General features: G+C 39.7%; 2 protein-coding genes across 2 annotated transcripts; both read right to left on the reverse strand.

Moving 5' to 3' along the window:
• Positions 1 to 3,769: 3,769 nt before the first annotated feature.
• LOC130901821 (uncharacterized) lies at positions 3,770 to 5,746 on the reverse strand. Its single transcript, XM_057813439.1, has one exon. The coding sequence runs from the start codon at positions 5,744 to 5,746 to the stop codon at positions 3,770 to 3,772; it is 1,977 nt and encodes a 658-aa protein (XP_057669422.1).
• A 3,919-nt stretch (positions 5,747 to 9,665) lies between these two features.
• On the reverse strand, positions 9,666 to 11,642 carry LOC130901828 (uncharacterized). The gene has a single exon (XM_057813452.1). It carries the CDS (start codon positions 11,640 to 11,642, stop codon positions 9,666 to 9,668), a length of 1,977 nt encoding a protein of 658 aa, XP_057669435.1.
• Between the last annotated feature and the right edge of the window lie 1,001 nt (positions 11,643 to 12,643).

Genomic DNA, 12,643 nt, shown 5'->3' on the forward strand with positions numbered 1-12,643 from the left:
GATGTTAGTTCTTTGACGTTGTATTCGTTTGTTATGTTTATTATTTCTTTTGGTATATTGTCATTTGATGTCGCTTTTTTGTTTTTCATTATTGCTACTGTCCACTGTACCTCTTGTTCTGTAAAGATCGGGTCTTCGGGTGTCGTAAAGTCTCTGGTCATATTTTTTCTTTTTTCGGTTTGTAGTGGGGTGTCGTTTTGTATGTCGTCTGGGGGGAAGTACATTTCGTGTAAAGTCATTATTGTCTCCTCTCTTGTAGTTGTCCACGTTCCGTCCTGTTTTTCTATCGTTTTGAGTGAGTAGTCGGTTGTGGTCCCTGCTCTTAGTATTCTATATGCTGTTTCCCATGGATTATCCGGGTCATTGTCGGTGAGAAATTGGCGTAGTGAGTTTATTTTATTTCTTTTTATCTCTTTTTTGTATATTCTTCTTTGTTCTCTGTATATGTTTAGTTTAATTGCTCTTTCTATTGTGTTTTGTTCTTGTTGATATTGTTTTCGTTTCTTGTTCGTTTTCTGTCTTAGTCTGGTCAGCTCTTGGGTCCACCATATTTGAGTTTTTTTTCTTTTTTTCCTTTTTTCTTTTTTTAGCCCGTTTTCCATGATTTTAACGTAGTTGTTTTGGTATTTTTGCGCTGTACTTTCTACGTCGTGGAGCAGGGTCCAGTCAAGATTATCCGTGATTCTTTTAATTTTCTCGTTATCTGTGTTGTTAAAGTCATATTTTGTCTTGTTTGTTTTTTGTCGATCATATCTCATGTTTTGTCTTATGTTGTATGTTATATATGCGTGGTCGCTGAGTGTCTCCTCGTTATGTACGATCCAGTCCGTTAAGGTTATTTCCTTTGTAATAGTCAAGTCTACCCAGCTTTTCCCTCTGTTGCTAATAAATGTCGGTGGGCTGTCATGTGTGTTATTTATAAAGTAAGTTCTCGAAGTTATCCAGTCCAGTATGTCCTCTCCTCTGTCGTCATTTATGTCTCCTCCCCATCCGGTGTTTTTGGCGTTGAAGTCTCCTGCCAGTATAAAGGGGTTTTTTATTTCCTCTATTTTCCTTCTGTGTCTATCTAGTCTTTTATTTCTATTGCCCCCTGGCTCGTCGTATATATTGATGATGTGTATTGTTGTGTCTTGTAATTGTATTTGGATGGTTGTGGTATTCTCGTCAGTCATAGAGGTGATCGTAATCGGTTTGTACACGGCCTTTGTGATTGTACATGTTTTGCTATGTTTATTGTGTCTCGTTATTATGTAGTTAGGAGGTGGCTTTATGTCGTGGAATGGCTCTTGTATTAGGATTATGTCGATGTCTTGTTCGTTACATGTTTGTAGCAGCTGGTCTGTCGCTCTTTTACCCTTTCCGCTATTATGCTGTAAAAATTTTATTGTCATCTATGTTGTTGTGTGTTTTGTGTTTGTGAGTTTCTAGTTTGTCTTTTGTTTTGTGTGTGTGTGTGTGTGTGTGTGTGTGTTTTAGTAGTTAATGTTGCGTCTTGTCTCGTTCAGTTTTTTTATGTAAATTGGGCAGTTTCTGTCTCTTGCTTCGTGTCTTGTTTGTGGTAATCTAAGCAGTCTGCAATTGTGGCAATTAACGTCTGTCGTTGTACATGTTTTTGGGTCGTGTGCGTCTCCGCACCGGTAGCAGGTGTATTTTTGGTCAGTGCAGTATTTGGCCGAGTGTCCGTATCTGCTGCATTTGAAGCATAGGGTCACCGGGATGTGTTCTTGTGTGTAGAGTTTCGTCAGGTCTATGTATATGTGTCCTTTTGTCATAATGGCTCTGAAGATGTCGGTTGGGCACTGAAGCAGTATATTTTCCTTGTAAGGATTGCGACATGGTCTACCTCCGAGTCTCTTGCACTCTGTTTTAATTCTATTCCCGAATTGTCGTTGTAAGTCCTCGTTCTCGTTTAGTATGTCTTGAAGTAGATCTTCGGCTTTTGTTCCTTTTTGTACGCCTGTGATGAGTACTATCGGGTCCTGTTGCGTCGTCATTGCTTTTGTCTTTAGATTTGTGTTGTTGTCTAGTTTTTCTTTTATTTTTGTTTGTGTGTCTTTGTCTTTGTTTATAAGGATTATTCCGGTTTTAGTTCTTCTTATGGTCTCTATGTCAGTTGGTTTGACAATTTTTTTAACAATATCGAGAGCTCTCTGAGGGTCCTCTGTGTCGTTTTTGACCAGGGTCTCGAAAACTCTCGGTGTTTTCGGGGGGGAGTTCCAAGTCTGTGGTTGTGGTGCTTGTGCAACCAGCGAGGCGTATGTCCTTGTTGTGGGTTGAGTCGGGAGGTTTTGGTGGGTGGCTTTAGGTTGTGGAGGTGTTGGGGTTGACACTTTGTTCAGTCTGCTCTCTAGGTCGTTTACTTTATTCAAGATCATGTCTAGTTTGTCGTTATTTTTGTCTTTGTCCGTGTTAGTCTTTAGTCTGTTGATCATTACTTCTTGGTCATATGCAACAGCTATGAGTGTATGAACCAGTTGTTGCATTTCGGTCATTGCTTCCCGTACAGTCAGTTGGTCTTTTTTGGTAAAGCTGATCTTTCCCTTGGACTCTGGTGAGCTTCTGGTTATGGCCTGTTCTACTGTTTTGGTCAATGTCTTCGTCCTTTTCATTATATCTGTCATACTTGTTTCCTGTTGTGGTCTTGTTTGTCCTGCTTCCTCTTCTTCTTCTTCTTCTGAGTCAGTTTCCTGTCTTTTTTTTTGCTTTGGTGTTCTCTTAGTCGATTTTTTATATTTAAGTACGGGTTCGCTCAGCGTTCCCGTCATGTCATTTTTCCCGCTCGTTTCCGAAAAATCACTTTCGGTTATATCCATTGTTCATATATTGTTCCTGTATACTAATTTAAACTAAATATAATATAAATATTGTCCAGCACTTTAACACGTGCACGCGATTTGAAGCCGAGAATTTAAGAGATAAAAGTTTTTTTTTTTTTTTTTTTTTTTTTTCTACTTACAAATAATGTAATATAATATAAATACTGTTCAGCACTTTAACACGTGCGCGCGGTTTGGAGCCGAGAATATAGAGGTAAAAAGTTTTTTTTTTTTTTCTTTCTTTTTACTTACAACATAAAATAATAAAAATGTTCATCACTTTATCACGTGCACACGGTTTGGAATAAAGATTATTTGAGATAAAGTTTCTTTCTTTTTTTTCTTTTTACTTACCACGCAATACAATAAAAACACTGTTCATCACTTCGTCACGTGCACGCGGCATGAAATAAGGATATTTGAGATCACCGTCGATTAACGCCACTGAAGCAAACGTGTCCGTTCTCTACCGAGTTCGGATAAAAAGTGAGTGGGTAGGGACACGTTACCGAGGTTTGTGACACTGCATCCATCACCGTGGTGATATTACGCAGTGCCACGGCCCACCTACCTTGCGGCATAAGGCTAGTTTCCGCCCAGAATCCACCGAGACCACTGTCAAGAGAACCCATCCCATCTCCTCTACTCCTAAAAATGAGCGGGGAAGAAGATCCCAAATTTTTTTTTTTTTTTTTTTTTTTTTCTTTGTCCTATTTTAGAATTTACATACGATACTTAAAGCTAAATAACTTATTTCTAAATATAACAATATACTATTTTTAAACTTATATACTTTCGTTAGTCTGGTCTTTTCTGTCTTTTGTCTATATTTTGGTATGTTTTTGTCGTGTGTCCAGGCAGGTCCCGATAGTTCGTTCTTCGCAATCTGTAGTCTGGGAATAGAATTTTTTTTTTTTTTGTTTTGTTGTCATACTGCTTAAAGAGCCCTTTATTCAATTTGTTTCGTCGTCATGGATGGTCTGTTGCGCCCACTCGTTCAGCCATACGGCGATCGTCTCGTTGTGTATGTCTATGTCTGTTGGCGGGTATTGAATGTCAAGTGTCCTGAGTCTTGTTGTGAGTATGGTTCTGGCTTGCAGTCTGTCGTGTTCTGTGCAGTCATTTCTTACATGTTGTATAGTCTCCGGAGTCTGGCAGTGTGTGCAGTTACCGTCTGTTTCTCGTAAGTTGAAACGCTCGTAATATGTTTGGATATGTCCGTGTCCGGTAAGTGCTTGTATTGTTTTCCAGTTCAGGTCTGCGTACTTATGTTTCGTGTGTTTTATCCACTCATAGGTTTTGCGTCCTGTTGTTTCGTTGTCCCATAGCTGTTGCCAATGTCTCATTGCAAGGGTATGTCGTTCTTGTTTGTACATGTTTTTGGTGAAAAGTTTAGTTGTCTGTTCCGGTTGTTCGTGCGCCTCTTTCGCTAACCTATCTGCTATTTGCATTCCGTGACGTTGTCTGTTTGTGTATTGTATCGTAATCGTTTTTCCCGTTTGTTCAAGGTCTTGTATATTTTTTGTCAGTTTTGCTGTGATTTTTGTGTTAGTATTCATGTGTTGTAGTGTGTATATTGCGTTCTTTGAGTCTGTATGTATTGTTACTTCCGTCGATGGTGTATTTTGCGCTAGTTCGAGTAGTATTGTTGTTCCCATGTATATAGCGTACATCTCGAGCGTGTTGATGTCGCATGTAGTGGTTACCTTTATTTTATAGTATTTTTGTATGGTGTTTTTTATGTAGATTCCTATGGTTGAACTCTCGTCTTTTTTGCTAGCGTCAGTGTAGATGTGCAGTTGTGAAGTTTGTTCTTCTTGTGTCTCGTCTGTTAAACGTAGTTGTAGTGGTCTTCTGGTCGGATGTGGTTTGTCAGTTGTGTAGGTATGAAGCGTGTTTAGTAGCGGTTTTCGTCTGATGTACGTTTCCCATCTCGCCCCGGCGTCCGCCTGTAGGGGGGTTACCCCCGCAAGCACATGCAGGGCCGAGGTGGGTGTTGTCCTGTATGCTTTTGTTATAGCTAGTAAGTAGGGTCTTTCTGTTGCTCTTAGTTGTCTAATTATTCTGGAGTCTTTGTATCTATGTCCCCATATTTCTGAGGCGTAAAGTACCATAGGTTTTATTGCGTGTTCGTATATGTGTCGAAGTATTAACGGTTTTCGTCCCCATTTTCTTCCCGTGACTGCTATCAGTTTACTCGCTATGTCAGAGGTTTTTTTTCTAACTTTTTTGATGTGGTCCAAGAATAGCAGTCCTGTGTCAATTGTCAGTCCTAAATATTCTATGTTGTCTTTAATTTGTACTGTACGTCCGTCCATTTTTAGTCTCGGTTGTCTCGTTGTTTTGTAGGGTATGAACATAATTTCTGTCTTCTCTTTGTTGTAAGTCAGTTTTTGGTTTTCAGCCCATTTTGTGCAAGCGGCCCAGATGCTCCTCCATTTCCGCTCTAGAACGTTTAGTGAGGTTCCCGTCAATAGGATTATTTGGTCGTCCGCAAAGGCTTGAATCATGTCGTCTATGTCTAGTCCTCCTGTCTCGTCTAAGTACCTGAACCAGTCCTCCATAATTAGATTCCAGAGAGCCGGTCCGAGGCTGGAGCCTTGTGGGCATCCTCTGTGTGTGTCGGTTTCTATGTTTTCGGTTCGTATGTGTCTGTGCTTAAGGAAGTCGGTGCATAGTTTAGCGATGTTTCGTGGTGTATTTTTTTGTCTTAGTATGTCTACCACTTGTGGTGTCCAGGCTGTGTTAAATGCGTTGCTCATGTCTAATGTTATGACCAACGTATGTATTTTGTGGTCTTTGTTGTGTCTTATTTTTGTGATTATTTTGTCGATGGCTTCTGTGGTTGTCCGTCCCTCTCTGAAACCGTATTGCCTCTCGTCAATATTGTTTGTCTGTTCTAGGTAGTAAGTTAGTCTTTTTGCTGTCATTTTGTCGAGAATTTTCCCTAGTGTTGGTAGCAGGCAGATTGGTCTTTTGGAGCCGTTCTTTTTTGGTAACCACACCATGTCTGCGGTCTTCCAAATGTTAGGAAAGTGTCCTTCTTGTAGGCATGCGTTATATAGTGATGTTAGTTCTTTGACGTTGTATTCGTTTGTTATGTTTATTATTTCTTTTGGTATATTGTCATTTGATGTCGCTTTTTTGTTTTTCATTATTGCTACTGTCCACTGTACCTCTTGTTCTGTAAAGATCGGGTCTTCGGGTGTCGTAAAGTCTCTGGTCATATTTTTTCTTTTTTCGGTTTGTAGTGGGGTGTCGTTTTGTATGTCGTCTGGGGGGAAGTACATTTCGTGTAAAGTCATTATTGTCTCCTCTCTTGTAGTTGTCCACGTTCCGTCCTGTTTTTCTATCGTTTTGAGTGAGTAGTCGGTTGTGGTCCCTGCTCTTAGTATTCTATATGCTGTTTCCCATGGATTATCCGGGTCATTGTCGGTGAGAAATTGGCGTAGTGAGTTTATTTTATTTCTTTTTATCTCTTTTTTGTATATTCTTCTTTGTTCTCTGTATATGTTTAGTTTAATTGCTCTTTCTATTGTGTTTTGTTCTTGTTGATATTGTTTTCGTTTCTTGTTCGTTTTCTGTCTTAGTCTGGTCAGCTCTTGGGTCCACCATATTTGAGTTTTTTTTCTTTTTTTCCTTTTTTCTTTTTTTAGCCCGTTTTCCATGATTTTAACGTAGTTGTTTTGGTATTTTTGCGCTGTACTTTTTACGTCGTGGAGCAGGGTCCAGTCAAGATTATCCGTGATTCTTTTAATTTTCTCGTTATCTGTGTTGTTAAAGTCATATTTTGTCTTGTTTGTTTTTTGTCGATCATATCTCATGTTTTGTCTTATGTTGTATGTTATATATGCGTGGTCGCTGAGTGTCTCCTCGTTATGTACGATCCAGTCCGTTAAGGTTATTTCCTTTGTAATAGTCAAGTCTACCCAGCTTTTCCCTCTGTTGCTAATAAATGTCGGTGGGCTGTCATGTGTGTTATTTATAAAGTAAGTTCTCGAAGTTATCCAGTCCAGTATGTCCTCTCCTCTGTCGTCATTTATGTCTCCTCCCCATCCGGTGTTTTTGGCGTTGAAGTCTCCTGCCAGTATAAAGGGGTTTTTTATTTCCTCTATTTTCCTTCTGTGTCTATCTAGTCTTTTATTTCTATTGCCCCCTGGCTCGTCGTATATATTGATGATGTGTATTGTTGTGTCTTGTAATTGTATTTGGATGGTTGTGGTATTCTCGTCAGTCATAGAGGTGATCGTAATCGGTTTGTACACGGCCTTTGTGATTGTACATGTTTTGCTATGTTTATTGTGTCTCGTTATTATGTAGTTAGGAGGTGGCTTTATGTCGTGGAATGGCTCTTGTATTAGGATTATGTCGATGTCTTGTTCGTTACATGTTTGTAGCAGCTGGTCTGTCGCTCTTTTACCCTTTCCGCTATTATGCTGTAAAAATTTTATTGTCATCTATGTTGTTGTGTGTTTTGTGTTTGTGAGTTTCTAGTTTGTCTTTTGTTTTGTGTGTGTGTGTGTGTGTGTGTGTGTGTGTGTGTTTTAGTAGTTAATGTTGCGTCTTGTCTCGTTCAGTTTTTTTATGTAAATTGGGCAGTTTCTGTCTCTTGCTTCGTGTCTTGTTTGTGGTAATCTAAGCAGTCTGCAATTGTGGCAATTAACGTCTGTCGTTGTACATGTTTTTGGGTCGTGTGCGTCTCCGCACCGGTAGCAGGTGTATTTTTGGTCAGTGCAGTATTTGGCCGAGTGTCCGTATCTGCTGCATTTGAAGCATAGGGTCACCGGGATGTGTTCTTGTGTGTAGAGTTTCGTCAGGTCTATGTATATGTGTCCTTTTGTCATAATGGCTCTGAAGATGTCGGTTGGGCACTGAAGCAGTATATTTTCCTTGTAAGGATTGCGACATGGTCTACCTCCGAGTCTCTTGCACTCTGTTTTAATTCTATTCCCGAATTGTCGTTGTAAGTCCTCGTTCTCGTTTAGTATGTCTTGAAGTAGATCTTCGGCTTTTGTTCCTTTTTGTACGCCTGTGATGAGTACTATCGGGTCCTGTTGCGTCGTCATTGCTTTTGTCTTTAGATTTGTGTTGTTGTCTAGTTTTTCTTTTATTTTTGTTTGTGTGTCTTTGTCTTTGTTTATAAGGATTATTCCGGTTTTAGTTCTTCTTATGGTCTCTATGTCAGTTGGTTTGACAATTTTTTTAACAATATCGAGAGCTCTCTGAGGGTCCTCTGTGTCGTTTTTGACCAGGGTCTCGAAAACTCTCGGTGTTTTCGGGGGGGAGTTCCAAGTCTGTGGTTGTGGTGCTTGTGCAACCAGCGAGGCGTATGTCCTTGTTGTGGGTTGAGTCGGGAGGTTTTGGTGGGTGGCTTTAGGTTGTGGAGGTGTTGGGGTTGACACTTTGTTCAGTCTGCTCTCTAGGTCGTTTACTTTATTTAAGATCATGTCTAGTTTGTCGTTATTTTTGTCTTTGTCCATGTTAGTCTTTAGTCTGTTGATCATTACTTCTTGGTCATATGCAACAGCTATGAGTGTATGAACCAGTTGTTGCATTTCGGTCATTGCTTCCCGTACAGTCAGTTGGTCTTTTTTGGTAAAGCTGATCTTTCCCTTGGACTCTGGTGAGCTTCTGGTTATGGCCTGTTCTACTGTTTTGGTCAATGTCTTCGTCCTTTTCATTATATCTGTCATACTTGTTTCCTGTTGTGGTCTTGTTTGTCCTGCTTCCTCTTCTTCTTCTTCTTCTGAGTCAGTTTCCTGTCTTTTTTTTTGCTTTGGTGTTCTCTTAGTCGATTTTTTATATTTAAGTACGGGTTCGCTCAGCGTTCCCGTCATGTCATTTTTCCCGCTCGTTTCCGAAAAATCACTTTCGGTTATATCCATTGTTCATATATTGTTCCTGTATACTAATTTAAACTAAATATAATGTAAATATTGTCCAGCACTTTAACACGTGCACGCGATTTGAAGCCGAGAATTTAAGAGATAAAAGTTTTTTTTTTTTTTTTTTTTTTTTTTTTTTTTTTCTACTTACAAATAATGTAATATAATATAAATACTGTTCAGCACTTTAACACGTGCGCGCGGTTTGGAGCCGAGAATATAGAGGTAAAAAGTTTTTTTTTTTTTTCTTTCTTTTTACTTACAACATAAAATAATAAAAATGTTCATCACTTTATCACGTGCACACGGTTTGGAATAAAGATTATTTGAGATAAAGTTTCTTTCTTTTTTTTCTTTTTACTTACCACGCAATACAATAAAAACACTGTTCATCACTTCGTCACGTGCACGCGGCATGAAATAAGGATATTTGAGATCACCGTCGATTAACGCCACTGAAGCAAACGTGTCCGTTCTCTACCGAGTTCGGATAAAAAGTGAGTGGGTAGGGACACGTTACCGAGGTTTGTGACACTGCATCCATCACCGTGGTGATATTACGCAGTGCCACGGCCCACCTACCTTGCGGCATAAGGCTAGTTTCCGCCCAGAATCCACCGAGACCACTGTCAAGAGAACCCATCCCATCTCCTCTACTCCTAAAAATGAGCGGGGAAGAAGATCCCAAATTTTTTTTTTTTTTTTTTTTTTTTTCTTTGTCCTATTTTAGAATTTACATACGATACTTAAAGCTAAATAACTTATTTCTAAATATAACAATATACTATTTTTAAACTTATATACTTTCGTTAGTCTGGTCTTTTCTGTCTTTTGTCTATATTTTGGTATGTTTTTGTCGTGTGTCCAGGCAGGTCCCGATAGTTCGTTCTTCGCAATCTGTAGTCTGGGAATAGAATTTTTTTTTTTTTTGTTTTGTTGTCATACTGCTTAAAGAGCCCTTTATTCAATTTGTTTCGTCGTCATGGATGGTCTGTTGCGCCCACTCGTTCAGCCATACGGCGATCGTCTCGTTGTGTATGTCTATGTCTGTTGGCGGGTATTGAATGTCAAGTGTCCTGAGTCTTGTTGTGAGTATGGTTCTGGCTTGCAGTCTGTCGTGTTCTGTGCAGTCATTTCTTACATGTTGTATAGTCTCCGGAGTCTGGCAGTGTGTGCAGTTACCGTCTGTTTCTCGTAAGTTGAAACGCTCGTAATATGTTTGGATATGTCCGTGTCCGGTAAGTGCTTGTATTGTTTTCCAGTTCAGGTCTGCGTACTTATGTTTCGTGTGTTTTATCCACTCATAGGTTTTGCGTCCTGTTGTTTCGTTGTCCCATAGCTGTTGCCAATGTCTCATTGCAAGGGTATGTCGTTCTTGTTTGTACATGTTTTTGGTGAAAAGTTTAGTTGTCTGTTCCGGTTGTTCGTGCGCCTCTTTCGCTAACCTATCTGCTATTTGCATTCCGTGACGTTGTCTGTTTGTGTATTGTATCGTAATCGTTTTTCCCGTTTGTTCAAGGTCTTGTATATTTTTTGTCAGTTTTGCTGTGATTTTTGTGTTAGTATTCATGTGTTGTAGTGTGTATATTGCGTTCTTTGAGTCTGTATGTATTGTTACTTCCGTCGATGGTGTATTTTGCGCTAGTTCGAGTAGTATTGTTGTTCCCATGTATATAGCGTACATCTCGAGCGTGTTGATGTCGCATGTAGTGGTTACCTTTATTTTATAGTATTTTTGTATGGTGTTTTTTATGTAGATTCCTATGGTTGAACTCTCGTCTTTTTTGCTAGCGTCAGTGTAGATGTGCAGTTGTGAAGTTTGTTCTTCTTGTGTCTCGTCTGTTAAACGTAGTTGTAGTGGTCTTCTGGTCGGATGTGGTTTGTCAGTTGTGTAGGTATGAAGCGTGTTTAGTAGCGGTTTTCGTCTGATGTACGTTTCCCATCTCGCCCCGGCGTCCGCCTGTAGGGGGGTTACCCCCGCAAGCACATGCAGGGCCGAGGTGGGTGTTGTCCTGTATGCTTTTGTTATAGCTAGTAAGTAGGGTCTTTCTGTTGCTCTTAGTTGTCTAATTATTCTGGAGTCTTTGTATCTATGTCCCCATATTTCTGAGGCGTAAAGTACCATAGGTTTTATTGCGTGTTCGTATATGTGTCGAAGTATTAACGGTTTTCGTCCCCATTTTCTTCCCGTGACTGCTATCAGTTTACTCGCTATGTCAGAGGTTTTTTTTCTAACTTTTTTGATGTGGTCCAAGAATAGCAGTCCTGTGTCAATTGTCAGTCCTAAATATTCTATGTTGTCTTTAATTTGTACTGTACGTCCGTCCATTTTTAGTCTCGGTTGTCTCGTTGTTTTGTAGGGTATGAACATAATTTCTGTCTTCTCTTTGTTGTAAGTCAGTTTTTGGTTTTCAGCCCATTTTGTGCAAGCGGCCCAGATGCTCCTCCATTTCCGCTCTAGAACGTTTAGTGAGGTTCCCGTCAATAGGATTATTTGGTCGTCCGCAAAGGCTTGAATCATGTCGTCTATGTCTAGTCCTCCTGTCTCGTCTAAGTACCTGAACCAGTCCTCCATAATTAGATTCCAGAGAGCCGGTCCGAGGCTGGAGCCTTGTGGGCATCCTCTGTGTGTGTCGGTTTCTATGTTTTCGGTTCGCATGTGTCTGTGCTTAAGGAAGTCGGTGCATAGTTTAGCGATGTTTCGTGGTGTATTTTTTTGTCTTAGTATGTCTACCACTTGTGGTGTCCAGGCTGTGTTAAATGCGTTGCTCATGTCTAATGTTATGACCAACGTATGTATTTTGTGGTCTTTGTTGTGTCTTATTTTTGTGATTATTTTGTCGATGGCTTCTGTGGTTGTCCGTCCCTCTCTGAAACCGTATTGCCTCTCGTCAATATTGTTTGTCTGTTCTAGGTAGTAAGTTAGTCTTTTTGCTGTCATTTTGTCGAGAATTTTCCCTAGTGTTGGTAGCAGGCAGATTGGTCTTTTGGAGCCGTTCTTTTTTGGTAACCACACCATGTCTGCGGTCTTCCAAATGTTAGGAAAGTGTCCTTCTTGTAGGCATGCGTTATATAGTGATGTTAGTTCTTTGACGTTGTATTCGTTTGTTATGTTTATTATTTCTTTTGGTATATTGTCATTTGATGTCGCTTTTTTGTTTTTCATTATTGCTACTGTCCACTGTACCTCTTGTTCTGTAAAGATCGGGTCTTCGGGTGTCGTAAAGTCTCTGGTCATATTTTTTCTTTTTTCGGTTTGTAGTGGGGTGTCGTTTTGTATGTCGTCTGGGGGGAAGTACATTTCGTGTAAAGTCATTATTGTCTCCTCTCTTGTAGTTGTCCACGTTCCGTCCTGTTTTTCTATCGTTTTGAGTGAGTAGTCGGTTGTGGTCCCTGCTCTTAGTATTCTATATGCTGTTTCCCATGGATTATCCGGGTCATTGTCGGTGAGAAATTGGCGTAGTGAGTTTATTTTATTTCTTTTTATCTCTTTTTTGTATATTCTTCTTTGTTCTCTGTATATGTTTAGTTTAATTGCTCTTTCTATTGTGTTTTGTTCTTGTTGATATTGTTTTCGTTTCTTGTTCGTTTTCTGTCTTAGTCTGGTCAGCTCTTGGGTCCACCATATTTGAGTTTTTTTTCTTTTTTTCCTTTTTTCTTTTTTTAGCCCGTTTTCCATGATTTTAACGTAGTTGTTTTGGTATTTTTGCGCTGTACTTTCTACGTCGTGGAGCAGGGTCCAGTCAAGATTATCCGTGATTCTTTTAATTTTCTCGTTATCTGTGTTGTTAAAGTCATATTTTGTCTTGTTTGTTTTTTGTCGATCATATCTCATGTTTTGTCTTATGTTGTATGTTATATATGCGTGGTCGCTGAGTGTCTCCTCGTTATGTACGATCCAGTCCGTTAAGGTTATTTCCTTTGTAATAGTCAAGTCTACCC

This window comes from Diorhabda carinulata, chromosome 1 (genome assembly GCF_026250575.1).
Source record: "Diorhabda carinulata isolate Delta chromosome 1, icDioCari1.1, whole genome shotgun sequence".
Taxonomy (NCBI): domain Eukaryota; kingdom Metazoa; phylum Arthropoda; class Insecta; order Coleoptera; family Chrysomelidae; genus Diorhabda; species Diorhabda carinulata.